Here is a 24,178-nt window from a genome sequence, read left to right on the forward strand (position 1 = left end):
AGAATAGACGATGGAGATTTCTGTCTGTGAAGGAAAGGTGAGCAGTAAGAGCAATGCCTAGAGTGGTAGATAAGGAGTTCTATTAGTCTACTAGGGCTACAGTAATGAAGTGCTACGGACTAGAGACGTAAATTAACAGAAATGTTTTCTCACAGTTCTGAAGGCTAAAAGTCTACGATGGAGGTGTTGACAGAGTGGATTCCTTCCAAGGGCGATGAGGGAAGGATCTGTTCCAGGCCCTGTCTTTTTAGCTCGTTGATGGTTTATCTTCTCCCTACGTCTTCACATCATCTTCTCTGTGTCCAAATTGTCTTTCTTTTTAAAGACACTGGTCACAGTAGATTAGAGTCCACTCTAATAACCTCATTTTAATTTCATTACCTCTTTAAAGACCCTATCTTTAAGTAAATATGGTTACATGCTGAAGTACTGAAGGTTAGAACTTTGACGTGTGGATTTTGCGGGGGCACAGTTTAGCACACAACAGGGGTTGAGTGTGGTGTTTTTTGTTTGTTCGTTTGTTTTAATATGGAAAACTATAAGAGGTTTAAAGGCTAATGGGATGTATCTGTTTGGAGGAAGGCATCGAATGTACAAAAGAGAAAGAATAATTAACACTATCAGGTTCCTGACAAGGTGGATGTGGATGGACTCAAAAGCACAGTTGAAGAGATTAGCTTTAGAATAGAAGAGGGAGAACTTCCCCATTGTAACAGGAGGAAGGATGAGTAGGATGAATCCAAAGGTGCCTCATATAACTCAGGCATCAGGAAGATTAAGGAGTTCCTGTGTGATGTGTTCTCTTTTTTATTGTAAAGAGATAAAGGTCATGACGTTGGTGGTACACATTTGGAGGTGGGCTAGGAGATTGACAGGGAAGAGGAGCAGAGGATAAAATGGAGCAGAGAGGATACAAGATTTTTTTTTGTGGAGATTAGAAGAGTGAAATTACCACAGAAATGTTGTTTTATTTTTAGGGAGTGTTGATCTTGAATTTATAGTGGAACCTTTCTAGCCTGTTGTATGGCTGGCTGTTGAGGTGCAGCACAGAGAACACACATGATGGGATTTATCCAGCATTTATTCTTTGCTATGTAGGGTCAGTCCAGTAGGATAAAAAGACAGAAGGGCAGAGGAGTTACTATATGAGTTTTTGAAATGATGGACCAGCTCCTTTGGATAAAAAAGAAACTAGAGAAGGGAGATGATGATAATATTTATAATGATGATAGTGCTGCTTCTGCTACACTTAAAAATTAGATTTCACATACTTCTGGGTAGGAGACTATATCACATCACTGAAATATGCTACTGTTATTCTCATTACTTATTATAGCAGTAATTACTGCCAGCGCTGCAAGTGTTATTTCTAGAATCATTTATGTGCTTTTATTCCTTTGTAGAAAGGAACCATAGATGCAAAATAGGATACACTCTTGAGTTGCATAAGCATACAGCTGGAGGGTATGCTCCCAGTTCCCCATATTCTTTCTCCAGATCAGATGCTTGGTATGTGCTTGACATACCCTTCTGCCTGATTTGACCTCACACACTTCCAGATACTCTCTCATAGTCTTTAGAAATCAGCCAGGTCAAGAAAGAATAGTGGATAGTTACATGCATTTTTGGCCTCTGCAAATATTTATCATGGTAGATTTTAAGAGTACATCTCCAAGATTATACATACAGGTGTAACCATTTGAGGGGTCACACTGATATGGATTGGTCATGGAACTGTTTTGGCAGTAAGTTAATATTGATATTGACTGAGGAAGATATCCTGATTGAAATTAAATTTTATAGCCTGGTTTGGCAAACCACTGTCGTTAATGTGTTTAAATAAACTTGTGTACTGGAGCATCAGCCTCAATTTGTATCACTTATTAGAAATAATCATATGTTTACTCTGTCTATATTACTAATGTTTTATACTAAGAAGTTATTTTCAGCATACATTAAAACTACATGCACTTGACTATGCAGGTTTTTTTTTTTTTTTTGCACCAAGATGCCTTTGCTTTATTTAAAATTTATTTTTAAATGTATGTTTCTTTGAAAGTTCCATGTGAATAAATTGTTTCCTCTAGTTATCATGATTTATGGTAACCTGCTTCTTTTGTTTCTAGACTATTCTGAAAGCAAAGTTTAAATATTTAAATAATATTGTCATAGGTTTTTAAAAATAATATAGAACGCATTATTAATTAGTTAAATATTTTTGAGATGCTTTCATTTCGCCCTTATTTTTAGAATTTAGATATTTTTAGTAAATAATTATATTAATTGTTTAAAATATTTAAAAGCCATTTTACATCTGTTTTTATATCCATATTTGTAATACATAGTAATGAATGAGAAGTGATTAAATCTCAAAAGAGGAAATGGAAAATTGTTTCAAAATGTTTACGTAAGCCTCCTTAAAACTTACTCTTTTTATTTCCATTTTTAAAAAGTATTGAATAAAACAGTTCAGGGACTTCTTTAAGAAATCCAGGGACCTGACTACAAAAGGCAGATGGTGAGACAAACTTTATAAAGAGTGTATAGACAGAAGGAGCTAGGCATTTCCTTCAGAAAAAGTGAGGAAAACAAAGAGGCTAACAGTTACTAGTATTATCTACTGGTATAGTAATCCTGACAGCATCCCTTACGGTAGGTAGCATTAACACCATTTTAAAAATGACAGGCCAAAGTCTTTCATCTAGTAGGAAAAGAACCGAATGCAGACTCACTAGTGTGAGCAGAACCAGAATTCAGAATTCAGACTCATGCTGGAGCTTTCTCCAGACCCAACTGCTCATCTTTCTCTTTGAGAAAGAGTGATACTTTTCACAGGCTAACAGAGAAAAACAGCATCCTAGTACCCTGCTCCAAAGATAGCTCATACAAAACATTAAAGCAGAAAAAGTAGAGACGTTGAGGAACAAAGCATTGCATTCTAGAGAGCACCTGACAATAGGGGTTTGCAGATGAAATCAGGAATCTAAAAACAGTTTAGCAAAGAAAGCTGTAGCATTTAAGTCTGTTCCATTGCATCAGAAATACTACTTTGACTTTTTTTTTTGTTTTTGAGTTTTTGCTCTCTAGTATTAAGCCTTATAAAGAGAAGGCAGAAGCTAAAAATATTTTAGTACTTAAGACTAGAATATAAATGAGCAAAGAACATGAAGAGATAAATCACAAAAGATCATACATTCTTAGTAAGCAAACATTTGCAATGTATTGTCTCACTAGTATTTAAAAATATGCCTGGAAGTATTTCTATTTTTCAGTTGACAGAAGTTTTTTAAAAACTATAGTCTTGTTAGTATATGTATACTAACAACCATTAACATTATATCATCATTGGACCTAAGATTGAAAGTCTTTCCTAGGAAAACAATACAGAATTAGAGAAAAAATGCAATATAATAACTCTTCTATATTTATATAAAGCACATATATCCATATTTGTGTATGTTCCTCATAGAATTGCTTAGAATTGATAGAAATTAGAAACATTCTACATGCTCAAAAATAGTCTTGAAAGCAGATATCATAGTTATTTGAGGTAGTACATTAGTTACTTAGCTCTTAACAAGGGCAGTTGGGTTGAGTTGGTTGGTTGGTTGGTTGGTTGGTTGGACAGCTGTGAGGGAGGGAGGGAGGCAGGTGCAGGCAAGGAGGTCGGCCTTCTTAAAATAGAGGTTTGCAACCATTGAAAATTATAACTGTAGCCACACAGAAAATCATTATAGTATTATGATGTAATGTAAGTGAAAAACACAGGATGGAAATTACTTGTACTCCATGAGAATTAGCTGTAGTACTTAAATCTGGAGTAACACAAAAACACTATGCATATGAAAAAGGAAATATGCATGATTTTTTCCCATGCTGTGGTGTTTTATATAATTGTAAAAAATTACATGAGCTATTAGATTTTAAAATGAATGTATTTTAACCTGGGAGTAACAGAAATGTTCTGTGGGCGTGTGATACTCTGTTATAAAGTTCTAAGGTAAGCCTAACTCTCCCTCGGGTCTGTATGTTGCAGAGACACCTTCATTCACTTCTTGGGAGCTATCTTAATGTTTAGATTTAGGGCATAATTATATCTCTGTTGTTGAATTCCTTTTTCTCATTTAGTAACACGTAAAGCTTGAGGATATTATTTTTTCTGTTAAAATTACTTCACTGTGTCTATGTAGTTTCAGAGTATGTATGCTTGTGGATAAAGAGTTAACAAAACACTTTCTTCTTCTGCATGAGAATTGGATATTTAATTAACTGTCTAGCTTTGTTCCCTTGAAAACCTGAGAAAAATTGGAATGGCCACTATGTTTAGGCAGCATTGCTTATAATAAAAATTATTCTGAATCTGGATTGGGAAAACTATTAATACTTGATGGAAGACATAACTTTGTGCATCCTTGAGTTCAGTGACTTTTATAATGGACATACCCCATGTTGGGTATGAAGTTTCCACGCCAGTACGTCTCCCATATCTCCCATTTGGGTCTCATCTCCTTGTATCTGAACTGTTGCACTTTTTCAAGAACTTGGCAGAAGAGAAGTATTTGTTGCCGTTCTGGCAAACTAGTCCCCACCCTACATCCTTCTGCGTGGACTGGTGTCATTAGGACTTCAGATGATCTCATGGGTCTGAATATATAATTACTCTTGAGAGGATCCCCAGAGGGTATTGCAGTACTAGAATTCTACAGTTAGTTTTTAATTTTCAAAGTGAGAAAATAGTTATTTAATTCATTTAGTTTTATCAGTGCTTTGGGAAGAATATTAGACAGGACACGATTTTTAGTTCCAGTTTTTCAGTAATGGATTATGTTACCTTGGGCAAGTCACATAATCTCTCTGAAACTCAGTTTTCTTAAATGTTTGATAAGAAATTTGACCAATGACATTTCTGATGCTGCTTTCAACTCTAAATCCCATAGTTTTCTGATTTTCTTATCTTTTTCTAAGTAAATTTTTAATCCTCTTTCTTCATGGGAGCATTCCAGATTTCTTTTAGCCTGGCAGATGATCAGGTAGGTGAATGCCTAAGGTCCTGTAGTGTACATTCCTTCAAATTTAGGTTTTGGAAAAGTTGCCACATTATAGATGCATAGTTTTAAAAGAAACATTTGTTGCCATGCAATAGAATTTTAAGTTAAAAAAATCCTTTTTCAGTTACATTTGACATTCAATATTATATTAGCTTCATGTGTACAGCATAGTGGTTGGACACATATAATTTATGAAATGATCCTAATAAGGCTAGTACCCACCTGACATCATGTTTAGTTATTACAGTGTTACTGACTGTATTTCCTATTCTGTACTTTACTGTGACTGTTTTTTAACTGCCAATTTGTACTTCTTAATCCCTGTACCTTTATTACCCAGCTGCCAACCCCCATCCCATCTGGCAACCATCAGTCTGTTCTCTGTAGCCTTGAATCTGTTTTTGTTCTGTTGGTTTATTTTGTTTCTAGGGTCCACATGTAAGTGAAATCATACAGTATTTGCTTTCTCTGTTTGACTTATTTCACTTAACATAATCCCTTCTTCAGCAGTCCCCAAACCTTTCTGGCACCAGGGACCGGTGCTCCTATGAGAATCTAATGCCTGATGATCTGAGGTGGAGCTGAAGCAATGCTAGTTCTGGGGAGCAGCTGCAAATACAGATGAAACTTTGTTTTCTCTCCACTCACCTACTACTGTGAGGACCTGTTCCTAACAGGCCAGAGACTACTATCGATCGTAGCCTGGGTGTTGGAGACCCTTACTCTAGGTCCATCCATATTGTCACAAATAATAAGATTTCATTATTTTGTATGGCTGAGTAATATTCAGTTGTATATATGTACCACATCTTTATTCAGTCATCTACCAATGAGCACTTAGGTTGCTTCCATATCTTGGCTATTGTAAATAACGCTGCAGTGAACATAAGGTTGCATATATCTTTTCGAATTAGTGTTTTGTTTTGTTTATCGACAAATACTCAGAAATGGCATTGCCGGGTCATAAGGTAGTTCTATTTTTAATTTTTTGAGGAATCTCCAAACTGTTTTCCATAGTGGCTGCACCGATTTGCAATCCCACCAACAGTGCACAAGGGTTCCCTTTTCTCCACATCTCTGCCAGCACTTGTTCTTGGATTTAGTGAGGATAACCATTCTGAGAGGTGTGAGGTGATATCTCATTGTGGTTTTAATTTGCATTTCTCTGATAGTTAGTGATGTTGAGCATCTTTTCATATGTCTCTTGGCCATCCATGTGTCTTCTGGAGAAATGCCTATTCACATCTTCTGCCCGTTTTTTAATTGGATTGTTTGGGTTTTTTTGGTGTTGAGTTGTATGAGTTCTTTATAAATTTTGGGTATTAACCGCTTACCAGATATATCATTGGTAAATATAATCTGCCATTCAGTAGGTTGTCTTTTAGTTTTGTTGATGATTTCCTTTGCCATGCAAAAACTTTTTAGTTTGATGTAGTCCGATTTGTTTATTTTTTTCTTTTGTTTCCCTTACCCTAGGAAATATATTAGAAAAAATATTACCAAGAGCAATGTCACAGAATTTAGTGCCTGTGTTTTCTTCTAGGAGTTTTATGGTTTGGGGTCTTACATTTAAGTCTTTAATCCATTTTTAGTTTATTCTTATACGTGAATTTAATGAAGTTAAAATAAAAATATTCCAGCTTTGGGGGGGGGGGAAATCAATTAGAATGAAAGTTTGAAAAGCTTTGATTATTTTAGAATTTCATTTCAACTTCCACTTACAGGTCGTGAACTGGCTCGAAGGACCTGGATCAGAACAACTAAGAGCCCAGTGGGGGATTGGAGACTCCATCCGGGCTTCCCAGGCCCTGCAGCAGAAGCACGAGGAGATTGAGAGCCAACACAGTGTGAGAGGCTTTTTTCCCTCTGCAAGTTACAGTGCTCTTCATGTGCATCGTTAGTAGCATGTGTGATGCTAAGTTGCCGTGAACTTTGATATAGGACATAGAGTGTAGTATGTTCAATGTTTAGAGACCATAAAGTACATTTTGACCACTTGGTACATTTTCATTAGAAGTTTGGCTTTGGTTTTGTCTCCAGTACAGTTTAATTACATATTTTTATAGAAACAAAATTTATGTGAAAATTTAAAAACTACAGTGACAGAAGAAAGAGTGATAGTACAAAAATAAAACCTTTATCTGTAGTCCCTGAGACAGAAACTGTGTTTCTTAAGTCCTCAAAGAGAAATCTGTCCCTGCTTTATTGGGAGTGTATAATACAGTTAAATGCCTGAGAGTAATTCCAGAATCATTAAATACAGCTGATGGAGAGTGAGTGCAAAGGGTACAGGATATCTTTTCATTCTTTCTGCACTTAGAGGTTCACATTTGTAACTGCGAAGGGGATGTGAAATCACAGTTACAAAATTGGGAAATTAATTTTTAGGCAGGTTATAGGTAATAATTGTTCAAGAGGGTTTAATATTTAACATCTTGTTATGTGGAGGAAACTAATAGATATTAAGCTCTTGCTGTGTTATAGTTAACTCTTCATTATTGTGATGATGATCATCTAGTTTGTGGATCATTTAGCTCACCCTTTTGCTCTCCCAATTCATGTTACTTACTATGGTAATTTTAAATAGACTAGGAAGTTGGAGAAATAAAACTTGATGTCATTAATTTCTATCTCCTTAGATTATATGTCTTAAAATTTTGATCAGTTTATACACACACACTTATAGTATTCAGACTTACACATACTATGAGGAATACAACAATTCCCCATAAACAGATAATACTCTGATTGGATTTATGTATTAAGTGAAAAAAAACCTCATGTGTCCAAGGGGAAATATAATAGACATCTTGACCTCTAGGATCTGAATGCACAACGATGGAGAACAGTATTTAAAAAAATTGATCATTAATAATGTTAAACTCTGGGCCCAGATGAGATTTAAGGATCATCTGAACATTATATTTCTGTAATTATTTTCTTTCCCATTCAGCTTTCCTAGTTGAAGTGGCAATTAAAAATTTAAAAATAAATGAAGTGCTAAATAAATAAAAATAAAAACAAAGCCCCCCTAAAATTAAAAGTTGGGTAGTATTAGTGAATATTATTTTAACTAAGTGCGATTAAGGAATAAATATCGACTATAATTTTCTCAGGAACAAATTCGAATTGTTGACAACAAATCATTTGCCCTTTATTAGAGATGTGATTTAACAACACCTGACATAATAATGTTTAGTATATACCTTTTTGTTTAGTTTCCTTATATTGTTTACAATATTCCCCAAATCAGCTTTAACGATCAGCAAGATTGGAAGATAAAATACATACTGTACCCTAGATTATAATCTAGTTGAGGGAATAATATATAAGCAAGAAGTATCACAAGATTTGGAATTATCTAAAGATAGTATATAGATTGTCTTTGTAGTTTTCCTAATTAGCACTTGTAAGAAGCTTAAAAATGAAATTCCATAATTGAAAAGCTGTATTTTCTGCTTTTCACAGGTTCCAACATAATGGCATTTTTCTTTTCATACTAAAAAAAATATCACATAACTTGTATTTAATTTATAACCTCTGTTCATGAAGTTCTAATATTTTTATCATCTTGATACTTTTTAAATAACAGTGCTGTTGATAATTTTTATAGATTATGATTTACTTGAACCCCGTGGTTTGTTCCTGGAGCATGTTACTATAGAATTACTATATTTTACAATTTAATCCTCCTCTTTAGTTCTTGAAAACAGTATTTGCTGTGGAACATTCTAGACTTCATCTTGAGCAAGAGTCCCCAAACCCTGGGCTGTGGACCAGTATTGGTTCGTGGCCTGTTAGGAACTGGGCTGCACAGCAGGAGGTGAGCAGCAGGCAAGCAAGCGAAGCTTCATCTGTATTTGCGGCCGCTCCCCAGCGTTAGCATTACCGCCTCAGCTCCACTTCAGATCATCAGGGATTAGATTCTCATAGGAGCACTGGTCCCTGGTGCCAAAAATTTGGGGACTGCTGAAAAGGATGAAGTTATGAAAGTATCCAAAACTACTTTAAATAAAGATACATGACACATGAGGATCCTAAAGACAGAATTTATCTGTATTATTTTTAAAAGATGCCAAGAGGAATAAATGTACTTAGAAGTTGGATTATATATATATCATAAAGAAGTTTACAAAATTCAATTACATACATGTTATAAAGAAATTCACAAAAGTATAACTACATATACAAAAAATGTACATTGAACAGTACATTTTATATTGCATATAATATGGATGAAATTACAGATGGTGTATATAGAGATTTCTGTGTTTAGATGTTTGTTTTTGTATTTTTACTATATAAGGTTCTGAAATCAACTAAAAGAAACAAATTGCTTATGGATGATCTTTTCCATTTGCTTTAGTTTACTTGTAATGTAAATCAGTATAAAATTCCAGAACTTTTGAATTGAAAAAGATCTTATAGATTATTCTAATACCAATCACCTTATTTTATGCATGAAGAAACTGGGAGATTACATGTTTTAATTAGTGAGTAGCTGGACAAAGGTTAAAATATTAATCTCGATATTCAGATGAGATTCTCTCTCACTCCGTCTCTATCTCACCGCTCTTTCTCCCCTCCCCCTTTCCCTCTCTCTCCCTTTCTTTCCCCCTCTCTCTTAGAGAAAGCTACTAAATTTCATGGACTTGCTTAAGATCTAGCATTTTTTAATTCTTATACTTGAGGACTTACGCACATACTTTGATGTCTGCATCCATAATCATAGTGCCCAAAGAAAAGAAACATCGATGGCTTATCACGGATCTCATTTTTCTGAATGACATAGTATCTGGAATTTGTTTGAAAATTGGGAGGTGGGGCAGATTAGATGGAATTATAGATGAAACAGGTTGGCCATGAGTTGATAATTATTGAAGATGAATGGTTAATAGGGTTTCATTTTACAGTTCACCCTTGGGCAATGAAGGGGTTAGGGGCACGGAACCTCTCCTGCACTTTGCAGTCTAAAATCTGCATATGACTTTTGACTCCCCCAGAATTTAACTACTAATAGCCAACTGTTGACCGGAAGCCTTACCAATAACATAGAGTCAATTAAGATATAGTTTGTATATGCATTATATACTGTATTCTTACCATAAAGTAAGCTAGAGAAAAGACGTTATTAAGAAAATCATAAGGAAAATACATATACAATATTTATTGGGAAAAAAAGTGTGTAGATGAATCGACCCATGCATTTCAAACCCGTATCATTCAAGGGCCCGTGGTACTGTTCTTTCCACTTTTGAATAGATTTAAATTTTTCCATTCTAAAAGGTTTACAAAAGAGAATTGCGCCATTTTAACCAATAGGTGGCACTGCACTGTCACCTTGAAAATAGGTTCATGCAGTATATTAGCTTATGATGTTTAAGATATTCTAATATTTTATTAAAAGCTTTCTTTTTGTAAATAAAAGTTAATACTTTAAAACATGTGTTGGAATTGTTCTAGTCTCATGAAATTATAATGACAAATTTCTAGTGTATTATTGCCTAATAATAGAATTTGAAGAAACTGTAAACATACCATTTTATCTTAAAGCACTCTGTCAAGTATTAAGTTTTAGATTCTTCATAAAAGCATAATTTAGAAATAAAGCTAAAATAAATTCACATTTATTATCCAAGAATTGATTTATGTTTTTAAAGATCACTGGCTGTTGTATGGAGAATAGGGAGTAGGGACAAATAATGAAATAGGAAGACAGGAGGCTAATAGAATGGAGGCAGTAGAAGTAATGAGAAGTTGTCAGATTCATGGATTAAGCCAGCAAGACTTGCTCTTGGTAGAAGATTCAGATGTTTGGCCTTAGCGACTAGAATTAAGATGGGAAAGACTGAAAAGGAAGCAGGATAGGAAGCTGGAAAATCAGTATCTTTGGGGACAGTTTAAATTTTAGATATCGAAAAGTTATCTGAATGAAAATGGCTAGTAGGCAATTGGGTATCAGTATCTAAGGTTCAGGAAAGGGGTCAGGGTTGAGGGTATTAATTAATTTGGGAGTTATAATCCTATAGATAATTTCATCTAGTCATTTAAAGGCATTGGACTAGATGAAATTATCCAAGCCCAATGAGTATTGATTTAGAAGCAAAAAGCCTTTGGAAAATTAAACCCTGGGTCAGTCCTAAATTTAGAAGGCAAGAAGAGGAAGGAGAGCCAGCAGGGGAGGCCAAAAAGGAGCTGTCTCAGGAAATGAGAGAAAGACATTTCAAGGAGGAGGAATTGGTCATCTTTGTCAAATGTGGCTGTGAAGTCCAGTAAGATAATGACTGAGAATTTGACATGAGTGGTTTAATAAAAGTAGGAAGGACAAAACCCTAATCAGAGTGGATTAAAAAGAGAATAAGAAATGAAGATAAAATGAGTGTAGAGAACTCCTTAAGGGAGGTTTATTGGGTTTTTTTACTGAGTTTTAATTTATATATAGTCAAATACACGTATCTTAATTGAATGTTTTGTTTTTTAATATAAAATACTATATATTTGTATGCTGACGGAAATAATCCAGTTGAAAAGGAAGAATTGATGATAGGAAAGAGGGAGAAGGTAATTGCAAGAGCAAAGTCTTGTGCAGGTGACCAAGATTAGCACATAAGACACAAGTTGTTGGCTTTAGAAGCAGGGGCGGTTTATCCATTATTATATTAGGGAGAGCGAAGCATAGCACTACAAAAGCAGAGAACTTAATAGATTTGTTGGTGAGATGTGAGAGTTCTCTTCTGGTTGCTTTCTAGTGAATTAAAGTTAGATTTTTGATTGAGAGTAAAGAGGTGAAAAGGAAGTTGGAGATTTAAGGAGTGAAAAAAACATAATCATGAGAATGGGAAAGTGAATTGACTAGAGAATTGTAATAGGATCATTAAAGGCCCATTTGGGATTATTTAGTCATAACTTTTAAAAGACACCTATCTACATGGTTGTGTTTTTTTAGCCACGTTCAGCTACTCTGGCGTAGGTACAGTAGGCAAAGAAAGCAGGTCTGAGGTTGATAGGTAAATCTGATGAAAGGAAGGAGAGAAAGATGTGGGCATGGGTTGTGCCTTGGGAGATGTTCATAGCCTCTGTCTGATCAAGGATAGAAGTGAGGACTCCTGAGTGCTGGACAGTAAAACATGCTGAGGTGAATGCATGCTGAGGGACCCCATGGGGTTGTGGGAGTAAGCATACTAAAGGATGTGAATTGGAGAGTCAGTAGCTGGTGGTCAGAAAATGGGATTCTTGAAATTGAGATTTGGGGAGCTCTTCAGTAGTTTATAATAATGACAGGATTTTATGTCCATTGGAGTGGGTAGCTGAGATAAGATGAGGACAAGATAGTTGGAAACAAGGAAGTCAAGGAACTGAGAGTTCGGTGTTGGGTAGATGTCCACATGCTGGCAGTCAATAAGAAGATTGGCATCGAGAGGAAGGCAGTGACCTTTGCTAACCTCCCTGGATGTGGGCATGCAAAAGGAAAGGTTGGAAAGATGGAATCTGACAGCATGCACTTCAAAGGAGATGTGGTTTTTGAGAGAATTAGGAGAAGGAATGATCTTGGAAATACTAATGAGGAATGGGCAGCCCTTCGCTCCTGCCCCCACCTCCAGGCTTGTGGTATGTCAGCTATGGAAACAAAAGCAGGAGGGCTGCAGGGCTAACTGCTTTCTTTGATGGGTGGACAGGTTTCACATAAAGCACGAAAAGAAAAGGGAACATTTAGAGGCTGGGATGATACTATAGGAGATTTTGCTGTTGTCAGGAATGCGTTCAGGGATTGCAGTGGAAAGATTTAAGAGTTGAGCACTTTGTGTCCTCAATTTGAATAATTTTGCTTAAGAAAATTCTCATGTAACTATGTGTTACTTATTATATCTTAGAGAAATTATAAAATATAATGTAATTCTCCAGGAACTAATTTTACCCTTAATTTACTTTACAATGTCTCTATCATAGGAATGGTTTGCAGTATATGTGGAGCTTAATCAGCAAATTGCAGCACTTTTAAATGCCGGAGATGAGGAAGATCTTGTAGAACTGAAGTCGTTGCAGCAACAGCTTAGTGATGTTTGTTATCGACAGGCCAGTCAGCTGGAATTTAGGCAAAATCTCTTACAAGCGGCCCTTGAATTTCATGGTGTTGCTCAAGATGTAAGTGTGTACTCTGTTTTTCTTTTCTTCAAATTATCTGAACACTTATCTGCACATAATTTTCACAGGTTTGCATGTCTCCTAATTATTTTTCTGGAACGATAAAATAATGTACTGGTGGGGGAAATGAGATAAAATTCTTTGATTTTAAAAAATTTTTATTTTTAAACCATCTGCATGCAACTAAACCTTTTTTTTTTCTTTTGTCTAAATAGTGTCCAAAACTCATAGATATATTTTATTTTGATCGTTTCTCAATGTTTATGCTATATAACATACATTGAAATGGAAGTTTCAATATTTTTTTACATTCTACTAACCTGGATATATTTGTCTTCCTGGTGCATGCGTTTGTGTGTTCTGTCTTTCAGATAACATGTATTCTAATGATTCGTTCTTGTCTTTTAACAGCATAGTCTTTTTCAAGTATAATTGTGATAACTTCATTAGATATAAACCTCATTAATCATTAAACCCTTTAGATGCTGATTACATCAGGGTTATCTCTTTGGTGTCCCTCTGCTTTAGTTGTCTCAGCAGTTGGATGGCTTATTAGGGATGTTGTGCGTAGATGTAGCACCAGCTGATGGAGCATCGATTCAGCAGACTTTAAAACTGCTTGAAGAGAAGCTGAAAAGTGTTGGTAAGCAGATTTTAAAAATGCTGAAACATAAGGGTTCTTTTTAAAAGTATATTATTACCATGGTTAAACAAGTCAACTTATACTGAACTACTTATAATTATTAACAGGAAACACTGGAAAAATTAGTGTAAACAAGGTTTTCCCTTGAAAGGCATAATTTATGCTAAAATGTTTATTTTTCATTGTTGGCCAGTTATTCTTCCTTCACTGGGCAGTTAGCCTTTCTTGTTTACCCAGCTATATCTACAGGTGCTATGTCTTGCATATACTATGAACAGTTACTTGTAGTGCATGCATAAACTGTAATTAGCTGTGAAGTGTTCTGTGATAAACCCTGTATGCCCAAAACTGTGTTTTATGCAATGATTTTTGTTGTTGCTATATCCTAACCTTGTGAAAAAATAGTTGGTTGGTTTCTGCGCATTTGTTTTTACAAACTGGGAGTATTGTCAAGATTAATATTCTTTAAGGGGGAATGGACCAATTTCATTAAGCTAATTTTCTCACTTGACATCAAGACCTTTTAAAATTTAGTACAGTAGGAAATACAGTGACTTTCCCTAAGTCATGACTGGAGAGGCAGTTGTAAAAATGGGAAGTGTGGGTGGGTTGAGTGAGACAGGAGAGCAAAGGGGAATTGAGAAGAGGAAGCGGAAACCTAAGAGATTGAATAGGAAATGGTGATACATGCTTGAATCGAATTAATTAATTATTGAAAAGAACTTGAAGAAATGGGTTTGAAAAATCATGTTTGCATTGGCATTTTACTTGCTTGCAGCCTTTGTTATTTTAGCAAATGATACTCATAACACATATTTAATATTTAATATGCCAAATGAAATTTATTTCAAAATGTCAGAAGTTTTCCTGAGCCACGCTATTTCTTAAAAAAAGAAAAAATGTCACTGTATACTGTTTAATTTGGAGTACTTAAACATATCCTAAGTGTTGCTTCGTGATGGGTATAAGCTTGGTAGTGTCTATACCCAAATGTTCAGTGCTCCTTAACATTGCTTGTTTTGAAGTCTTTCAACTCATACATTTTTTTTGAACAAAATATTTGCCTTGTTATGGACTACATAAAAGCAGAAGGGAAAAAATTTGAAAAATCTTACACATCAAAATAGAAATTCTCACACTTTCTTCCAGCTTTCAGTTTTGAAAAGTAATTATTACTTATGGAAATTCACCTTTTAGAAATTCTCTTTAAGGAGAATTTGGCATGAGAGGGAACTCCAGTTAGAGCCACATGTAAAGGGGTTTTATTGTTTTATTCAGAGGACTCCATTCCAAGGTAATTTAAGGCACAAAGCTACTGTTACTTGGAATCTGCTGAGAGGGCTTACTTGAGGGAGGGAAAGCACCTCCATTGTTTAAGAGGCTAAATCTAGTAACTTTTGTTTTAGATGTAGGATTGCAAGGTTTGCGTGAAAAAGGTCAAGGTCTTCTGGATCAGATCTCCAATCAGGCATCCTGGGCCTACGGAAAGGATGTAACCATTGAAAATAAAGAAAATGTGGACCACATACAAGGAGTGATGGAAGATATGCAGCTTAGGAAACAAAGGCAAAGTTTGACTGTTAATGTTAATTTTTGCTAAGACAGCATAATTAAAATGAAAAGTGATATAATGTATATTTTTCATTCAAACTCAAAGTTCTTATATGTTATATAGTAGGCATGTAGTAAGTTTTTGGTGAATGTAATAATTATTGTATATAATTGTACTAACAAATAATGACAGCTCTTTTCAGCTCTTTCTTTATTTCTAACCCTAGAGCTCTCTTCCTTGACAGCTAAGTCATTTGAAGGTCTAATATTTCATAATACTTCCTCACTACCTCTAATTTACTTTTTAACCCTCCTCAATCTGTCTTTTACTCTCACCTGAATTTGGTCTTACTGATGTCACCAGTGACTTTGTAATTGCCATATGTAATAAACATTTATCTTGCTCAAAATCCAAGAATACTTTTAGTCCTGGCCTTGCTCGACCACTCTGAATAGCATTAGATACAGGCGAATTTTTGTTTATTCTTGAAATTCCCTGACCACCTTCTCTTCTTTGAAGACACCTTCATGATACTCCTAGCACTCTGCTTCTTCTTATTCACTGTTTTCTTGTCCTCTAACTATTGTCACTGCTTCCAGGGTTTGTTCTGAAGCCAAATTCTCTTCTCACTCTACGTGTTCTCCCTGGAGAGTATCACTACTTTAATGACTTTTTAAAAAATAATCACAATTGAGTAATTATGACTCCGACACAAACCCCTCTCCTGTGCTCTAGACACATAATTCCCCTTGCCTACTGAATGTCTCCACCTGGATCCCCTGTGCACTCCTTAAACCTAATATGTCCAAATTGGAACCATTCCCCCACAAACTATTCCCTTTCTAAGTTAAAGTTACCATCAGCTACCAAACTTGGGATTTATCCTAAAATCTTTATTCTTCCTCATCCCCACAGCCTAGTCAGATGTCTAGGTTCTGTTATCTCAGAATCTTGAGCATTTCTTTGTTCAAGATTTTATCTCTTATTTACCTCTGGTCTTACTCATCTCTAGTCTGTTACAAAGATTACTCTCCTGTAACAGGAGAGTAATCTTTGTAAAGTCCACATCTAATTATACAATTTCCTTATATAAAACCCCTCTCAGTGACTTCCTATTTTCTCAGATGATGTTCAGCCTCCTTGGAATAGTTTAGGAGACCATAGTCCGATTCTGTATAGTCTAAGTCTCATCTCTTATAACTTTGCCACAAAACCACATAGTTGCTTTCATCTTCCTAAATGTGTCATGCCGTTTTGTGCATGCATGACTTAGACTACTTCTTTCCTCTTTATCTGTCTAGTGTATTCCTTTGTATTCTTCAGGACACAGGGATAATTATCTTTGGAAGTCTTAGATTTCTAAAGCAAATTAGTCACTTGTTCCTCCCTACTCCCATAAATTCTTTACATAGCTTTACAATAACATCACATTGTTTATTTAACCATCCATCTTCCAAGATGTGACCATCTTAATAGTAGAGACCATGTTCTATTTTTTCCAAGCACATTATTCAATACCTGACAATATGTGTTGAATACATGTATATTATCTTCATTGTTAAGGTATCTTATATTGTTTTTGAGTTTCAGATTTTAAAAATAATTTTCATCATCACTTCCCTTCAGCCCCTTGTAGAATTACTTTAACCAAGTTGCATTTTGACAGTATGCTATGGGCTTTTACTGCGGGCATCCTTATAAAAATAGCCTTGTGAGAGTGACGTCTGATTGTTATTAAGCCTTCTTTAAGAACATCAACTGTAGTGGAGCCCAGTGCCTCCTGGTTAACTTGTTGTTGGTATTGGACTGCAGTGAGATTCCTCCTTCCCACTTAAAATACGTGGAATTGCATGAGAATGAAGGGAATACTTCAGAGCTGAGTTAGGTTGAGTCACTTTAAAAGTTTAATCTGTATATTATCCAGGCAGATAATAGTAGTATTAAAAAAAAACTCTGAATTGTGTTTCTCTACACCTAGAGCTCAATAGTTTTTTTTCTTCTTAAGAATATAGATGGAGTTTTTATTTCTTTTGTTCAAAATTAGATATTACTCTGAGTAATTTAACATAATGAGAAGTGTTCATTTTTTTAATTTCCTTAAAGGTCATCCTCTAAATTAGTGTTTGAGAAACTGCATTTTTATCTTTGAAACTTGTTTAATGATAAGTAGCAATGGAGATTTCTTTGGGTTTTAGCATACTATTGCGTTTATGCTTTGCTTCAGTACTTTTCAGAATCCATGCTATTCTCAAGAGGGTTTGTGATTCAGTATTATTCAGATATTTTGAGGTTTTAATGTGATTTAGATATAGATATCCTTAAAATTTTTACAAATCGATGCAAAATAGTTACAGTCTCCATAGTGTAGGACTAAGTATTTTAGCGTGCTATAAAAAGTGCCAGATGATGATGATATAATAGTTATCAATAAAACTGAAATGACGTCCTAAATTTGTTTGGGTTTATTAGATGCGAAGACATGGTAGATGTGCGGAGGTTAAAGATGCTTCAGATGGTGCAGTTGTTTAAATGTGAAGAAGATGCTGCCCAGGTAAGGATCAATCAGGTACATTATATAGTCATTTTTTCTTAGATGATTGATTTCACCTAACTGTAAGCAAAAGTATACTTTTCACGGTCATAAGAAAGTAACATTAAGTCAGATTATAGTTTACTGAAATAGTGAAGTTTTGTGTTCCCAGTTATCTTACTAGGCTCATTTGTCTTCTCAATGAACTCCTCTATTGAGCTAGCAATTGGGATTATTTATTATTTATTATTATTGACTTGTTGTCAGTTACATCCCAAGATAAAGACTGGATAGCACATTGCTTTTTAATGCACAAGAGGGTTCTTCAACTAAACAATTTGCTATCTTTGTGTAGTTAGCATCAGAGAACATCATTTCAGCTTGACGTAGAAGAAATTTATGATCTTAAATGGTAACCTAAGTCTGTAATAATACGTGATATTCTATTAATGTAAATGTTACGATATAACTTAGAGTGCATCTCTTTAATAGGTCTTATCTTTAGATTTTAAAACTTTTGAGGGAGAGGAGAGGTCATTCATCATGTAGATTGGCATTGAGTGAAATAAACTATTAGGAACTTAGGTTATAACTAATGGATTAATTAATCAAATGATATAATCTTTTTATAAATACGATGTTTTGATAAGTAAAGACTTATGAATCCAACTTTACTGTTATTTGTTTTCATTTAGGCAGTAGAATGGCTAAGCGAACTTCTGGATGCTCTGCTTAAGACCCACATCAGATTGGGCGATGATGCTCAGGAAACGAAAGTTTTACTGGAAAAGCATAGAAAATTTGTTGATGTTGCACAGGTGCAGAACTGGTTATCTTCCTTTTCTATAAGCTCAGTGTTTAAATAGCTTTCTGCATGATTATAATGTAACTTAACCCTCCAAGTTAAAGAAGGTTAGTTATGCTATTCCAGAAGCATCACAGAACTAAGAAAATGTCAGCTGGTGCATTAAAACTAGTCTGCATACACTTGAGAGAGTTTATGTTTCCCTGAATTACAGGTTCTATATGCTCCTTCTGATTTATGTTACATGTTGTGGCATTTTTTTAAGGCAGTTCAGCTATCCATTCACGAAAGTTAATATGAAATAAATGTTAAGATTAGTAAATTAGAAACCCCAGTTCCTGTATCTCACCAGTGTTAGCATAACAACAGAGATTTTTTTGTTGTGAAAAGTATCTTAATTAATTTCCTTAATAATTGAGTTTAGTGTAACAGTTGTGGTTTCCTGTATGGAATATAAAGTGCCTGTTTCCACTCACTTGTCTTGATTGATGAGCGAACAGACATTTTTTTTGGCCCATGGAATTGAGCAGAGTGAGATGAGCAGGGGAGACAAGATTAAGAAACTTACTGAAAACTAAAAGAATTACTTCCCCTTCATTATTTATGCTTGCAGATAATTCGTAGTAATAAGCGCCAGGAGAGTCATTCAGTATTGATTTCTAGTAGTGTCACTTATCTCCAACCACACTTTCCCATCCCTCTTTTCAGAATTCCTTTATTATAATTTCCTGTTAACTTTTCTTTTTAGAGCACTTATGACTATGGAAGACAGTTGCTGCAGGCCACGGTCGTGTTGTGCCAGTCTTTGCGCTGCACTTCTCGATCATCTGGGGATACACTTCCTCGACTGAACAGAGTATGGAAACAATTTACAATAGCATCCGAAGAGAGAGTACATAGGCTGGAAATGGCTATTGCATTTCACTCAAATGCCGAAAAGGTTCGCTTTTCAAAAAGTATAGTAACAATAGTATTTATTGTATGTGTTTAAAATGTGTTCATTTTAATAATGTTATTATGTGGTTACTCTGTTTTTTAAAACTTTATATCCCATTGTTCAAAGTTTGTGTAGATATAATATCTTAGTTCAAATCAAATTCTCTTAGTAATTTATATCAGTGGTGGAATATTGTGATTGGAGAAATTCACAACCATTCGGTAGCCTTCTCTCTGCAGTGTCTCTTCACCAAAACTGACACCAAGAATGTGCTGTCCATTTTTTAGGATGTCATGACTCCCATCTCATTCATTATGCTAGGAAAAGAAACTTAGCTTCAGTAACAACTTGCTAATTGTCATAAAATTTTTAAAAGGACGCTTTTTAATTTTATAATGTTTAAAGTAGAGACTGTCCAACTGAAATGAGAATGAGGATAAAAATTAAAACCTTTTTCATATGTTATCTTTAAAGATTAATTCTAGACTTTATTATTTAATGAATTAATTAGTTCCAGAAACCAAAAATGAAATAGGCAGTGTTTTGGGGCCAATTTTTAATGGAACTTTTTTCTTAATTCAGCACAGTGAAAATTTATAGCACCCAACCCTTACATTTTCTTTCTGAAGAAGAGCTTTATTATGTTAACTTCGTTTTGATCTTTTACAATGAAAGTTTATATGTAGGGATGTTCAGTACCATTTAAGATATGAGCAACCTGAGTTGTACAATTATTAGCCTTGTCTGTAGAGCAGAGGAGACGTTGCCAGGAACCTCAGGAATTAAGCGTTTTCTGTCTGTGTTAGGCAGTGCATCTGTTGGGAAATGTTCACAGTAAACTCTCTGAGCTGGTCACTGAACTCCACCGATCAGTGTTTTATTTTAAAATTGGCCTAATGATTATGAATAAAAGTATGCAAAATGGCTTACCTTGTTTACTGATTATTTTAATGAAAAAAATTTGAAATATAATATTAACATAGTGTACAGATTATAAATGTTCTGTTTTCACAGTGAACACACCTGTGTAATCAATGCAATATTTAAACAACAGTGTTACCAGTACCTGAGACGTTCTTCAAGGGCCTTTTAGTCACACCACTTCTCCCTTCTGTCCAGGGGTGACCACTGGCCCTATTTCTAACACCACTGAAAACTTAGGATACTGCTTTTTAAAGATATCTGCAAAGACATTTTAAAATCTAGACCTCCTTAAGAGATCATATAAGAAATGAATGTGGTTGATAGTTTTTTAATTGAAAATTAACATTTCTATTTTTTCTACTACATGGCCTTTACCATGCTTATAATAAACTTGATTTAAGGTTATTTTGCTGTGCAAACCTATGTAAAGCCTTCTTTTACCAGATATTATTTTCCACTTCACTATGTTTTGTTTTGTACCAGTAAGCATAAATGTAACAACTATGATTGGGAAAATAAATTGAATCTAGAATTTTAGAATATAAAAATGTTCTTTATGAGCAATGCTGAAATAAACATGATTGGATTAAGTAAAATATAATGCAAAAAAATTGCAAAAATAAGTATTTCTTTTTCTACTCTTTCCCCCCAATTTCGTAGTTTTCTTCTTGTAGTTAAATTTAAATGGTAATAGTTAAGGGAAAAAATATCAAGGACAGTAGAACTTCCTATATTTCAATTATAACCTTCCCAGTTTATATCAGTCAGCAGATCAGTTTTTAAAATAACTATAAAATGTGTAACTAGGTCATCATATCAGTTATGTGCTTGTACTTTTGATTATATGTTGTTTTATATTTACATATATTTTTTCATTTTTGAAGTCTGTAAGCTCCTATAGGTCAAAATCTATACTCATTCACATCCTGGAGCTGCTAAATAAACATATAATAAATATTAAATAGTTAATGAATGAAAGAATACTTCATAAGCACAGTTTGAGCTTGCTTTCCGAATAGTTGCCTAGTATAATTTTGTTCTTAGAAATCACTGTAGACCTTTTCATAGTCAAATTATATATTATTAGTAGAGATTATATATTACATTTTGTTTGAATTTCTTGAGCCAGTTTTGCTAATAATAGATTAATCTTGTACTGTGGTATACATGAAGATGCTAAGAACAAAATGAAAACACCTCCAATCTATTACATTTACGTGAGTTTGATTCCTTTTCTATGTCTCTTGATTGATGTTGCCCTTTTAACTGTTGCAGATTTTGCAGGACTGTCCAGAAGAGCCTGAAGCTATTAATGATGAGGAACAATTTGATGAAATTGAAGCAGTTGGGAAATCACTTTTGGATAGATTAACTGTTCCTGTAGTTTATCCTGATGGGTATGGTGCATATTCTTATAATTTTGTTTTTTTCATCTGTGAGGTCTTACAGTGAAATCGAGAGGAAAATTTATTTTTTAAAAAAGCCAAGTCAGTTATCTTTGGTCCACATTTTCAGTTCCTACAATAAATTGGTTTAAAATGAAAAGAAATCTATACTCGGCTCTTATGAAACTCAGTTGATACTTGCTGCCATCAGATGTGTTGCTTCTTGACTACTTGTAGAAGAAAGGTCATTGGGTAGGCTGACTTCCTAAGTTCTAGCTTTGGCTATGACGATAGGGAGTAGAGTGACTTTAGGCATGACTTTGGGTATCATTGAGGAGAGGGGTGGGGACTAATGTTTAGTGAGCTCAATATATGGCAGGCACCAGGTTAAACACTTCGCCTGTATTACTTTTGACCAAACAGCGCCAGGCCAGTATGATTATTTCTGATTTACAGATGAAGAAACTGAGGCTCGGAAGGATTAAGTAAGGAGCTCAGGATTTCACAGTTTCTAAGTGGAATTAGGATACAATCTCAGTTCTGTCTGGCTCTAAACCCCTTCTCTTTTCACTGGACTACGTGGAGTTTACTTAATTTGTAAAATTATGGGCTCCTGATTCCCATGTTTCTTTCCATTTTAAATAGTGGGCTCCTGATTCCCATGTTTCTTTCCATTTTAAATAGTCGATGATAAAAATATGAAACAATTTAATGCAAATAAATGAGCCAGTAAATGAATCAGAACAAACTTTATTCCTGAGGATTTAGACCTTCTCAGTGGAAGTAATTTAAAGGTAATTCAGAGAATATTTAATTCAAATGATAGAGAAACCAAAGCATTGACTACATCTATCCTTACATTTTAGGATAGTATACTAGTTAGGATTGTGGATTCTAACTAGATATCTTATATTTAAATCTCAGCTGCATCACTTACTAGCTGTGACATCATGGACAAGCTACTTAATCTTTTCCTGTACCTCAATTTCCTCATCTAAAAATAGGGACATACTTTTCATACCTCCTCAGGTTATAGGGCAGGGGAGTTATATTACCTAAATATACGTAAACTACTTACAACAAGTCTAACACATAGTAAGTGCAAGTACTACTGCGTCATGAATGTCAAATGATTATTTGGAATTGATATTGAGAAGATACATTTTTATTCTCTTGGATATCATTCATAGTTTAATATAGAGATAATCTCTCATTAACCTGAACTTGAGTAATCAGAAGTAGCCTAAAGTTATGTTATACCTCTTCAATGTATAAAAGAATCAAAATTTATGAATTCAACTAGTAACAGTGTTAGAGGGGCACTTTTAATGTTCCATTTTAGAACACCACCACTCAAACCCTTATTTCTGTGTCTCATAGCCAGTTGTCAAACAGTCGGTGTCCTGTTCTACTCAGGTCAGTCTGGGAACATCTGTCCCTGATGAGTTTTTTTTTTTTTCCCCCTGATGTTTTTGCTTGAGCTTCTCCTCCTCCTTTTCCTAGTCCTTTTTAGATTAAAGAATAAGTTAGTGCTGTATATTCAAATTTTTCAACTGCCACCTTTAATATTTGGAATTATTTTATTCTATTTTATATGATAATCTATTTAGTCGTGAAAAGTTTGTTTGACAGTAAGATTATTCAGATTCATATTTTGTAACATTCTGGAAAAATACAAAAATAATGGATGGTCTTTCTAGATTCACTGCTTGAAGACCCAGGTTCAAATTTGTTTTGTTTTGTTTTGTTTTGTTTTTTACTGCATGAACTTAGTTAAACCATTTAATTTTCTAGACTTAGTTTTCTGATCTAAAGAATGAAGAGCTTACCAAGTAATTTTCAAGAACTCTTCTACCACTAAAAGATTCTGTGACTCTGAACACGGTATCTTTGCAGGTAGAATAAAATTAAATGATTGTATCTATTAACGTCCCAAATGATGCCTTAACATTAAATAGATATTTTACTTGCCAGATATATTAGACAATTGGTGTACATAGTTCTCAGCACTGAAGCACACACACAGATTTTATATTTGTATAGACCCAAAACTGAAAAACAAAGTATCTTCAATGTTTCATTGTTTCATTTATTGTCACATAGCTTGGCTGCATTCTTGGCTTATTGAGATTATTATATTAAATACAAATGATATGACATTTATACCACTAATGTTTTTCTCAACATGTCTTAATATATCTTATGCCATTTT

General features: G+C 34.5%; 1 protein-coding gene across 1 annotated transcript in view; it reads left to right on the forward strand.

Moving 5' to 3' along the window:
• The window catches only part of SESTD1 (SEC14 and spectrin domain containing 1), a 97,575-nt gene that overhangs the window by 64,487 nt on the left and 8,910 nt on the right, over window positions 1-24,178 (forward strand). The window contains exons 10-17 of the mRNA XM_011356720.2: window positions 6,773-6,895; window positions 12,996-13,190; window positions 13,719-13,833; window positions 15,240-15,399; window positions 17,855-17,936; window positions 18,611-18,733; window positions 19,469-19,660; window positions 21,857-21,978. Coding sequence (XP_011355022.1) covers window positions 6,773-6,895; window positions 12,996-13,190; window positions 13,719-13,833; window positions 15,240-15,399; window positions 17,855-17,936; window positions 18,611-18,733; window positions 19,469-19,660; window positions 21,857-21,978 — 1,112 coding nt within the window. The remainder of the gene's footprint in view (window positions 1-6,772; window positions 6,896-12,995; window positions 13,191-13,718; window positions 13,834-15,239; window positions 15,400-17,854; window positions 17,937-18,610; window positions 18,734-19,468; window positions 19,661-21,856; window positions 21,979-24,178) is intronic.

The sequence above is a fragment of the Pteropus vampyrus genome, unplaced genomic scaffold (assembly GCF_000151845.1).
Source record: "Pteropus vampyrus isolate Shadow unplaced genomic scaffold, Pvam_2.0 Scaffold2, whole genome shotgun sequence".
NCBI lineage: Eukaryota > Metazoa > Chordata > Mammalia > Chiroptera > Pteropodidae > Pteropus > Pteropus vampyrus.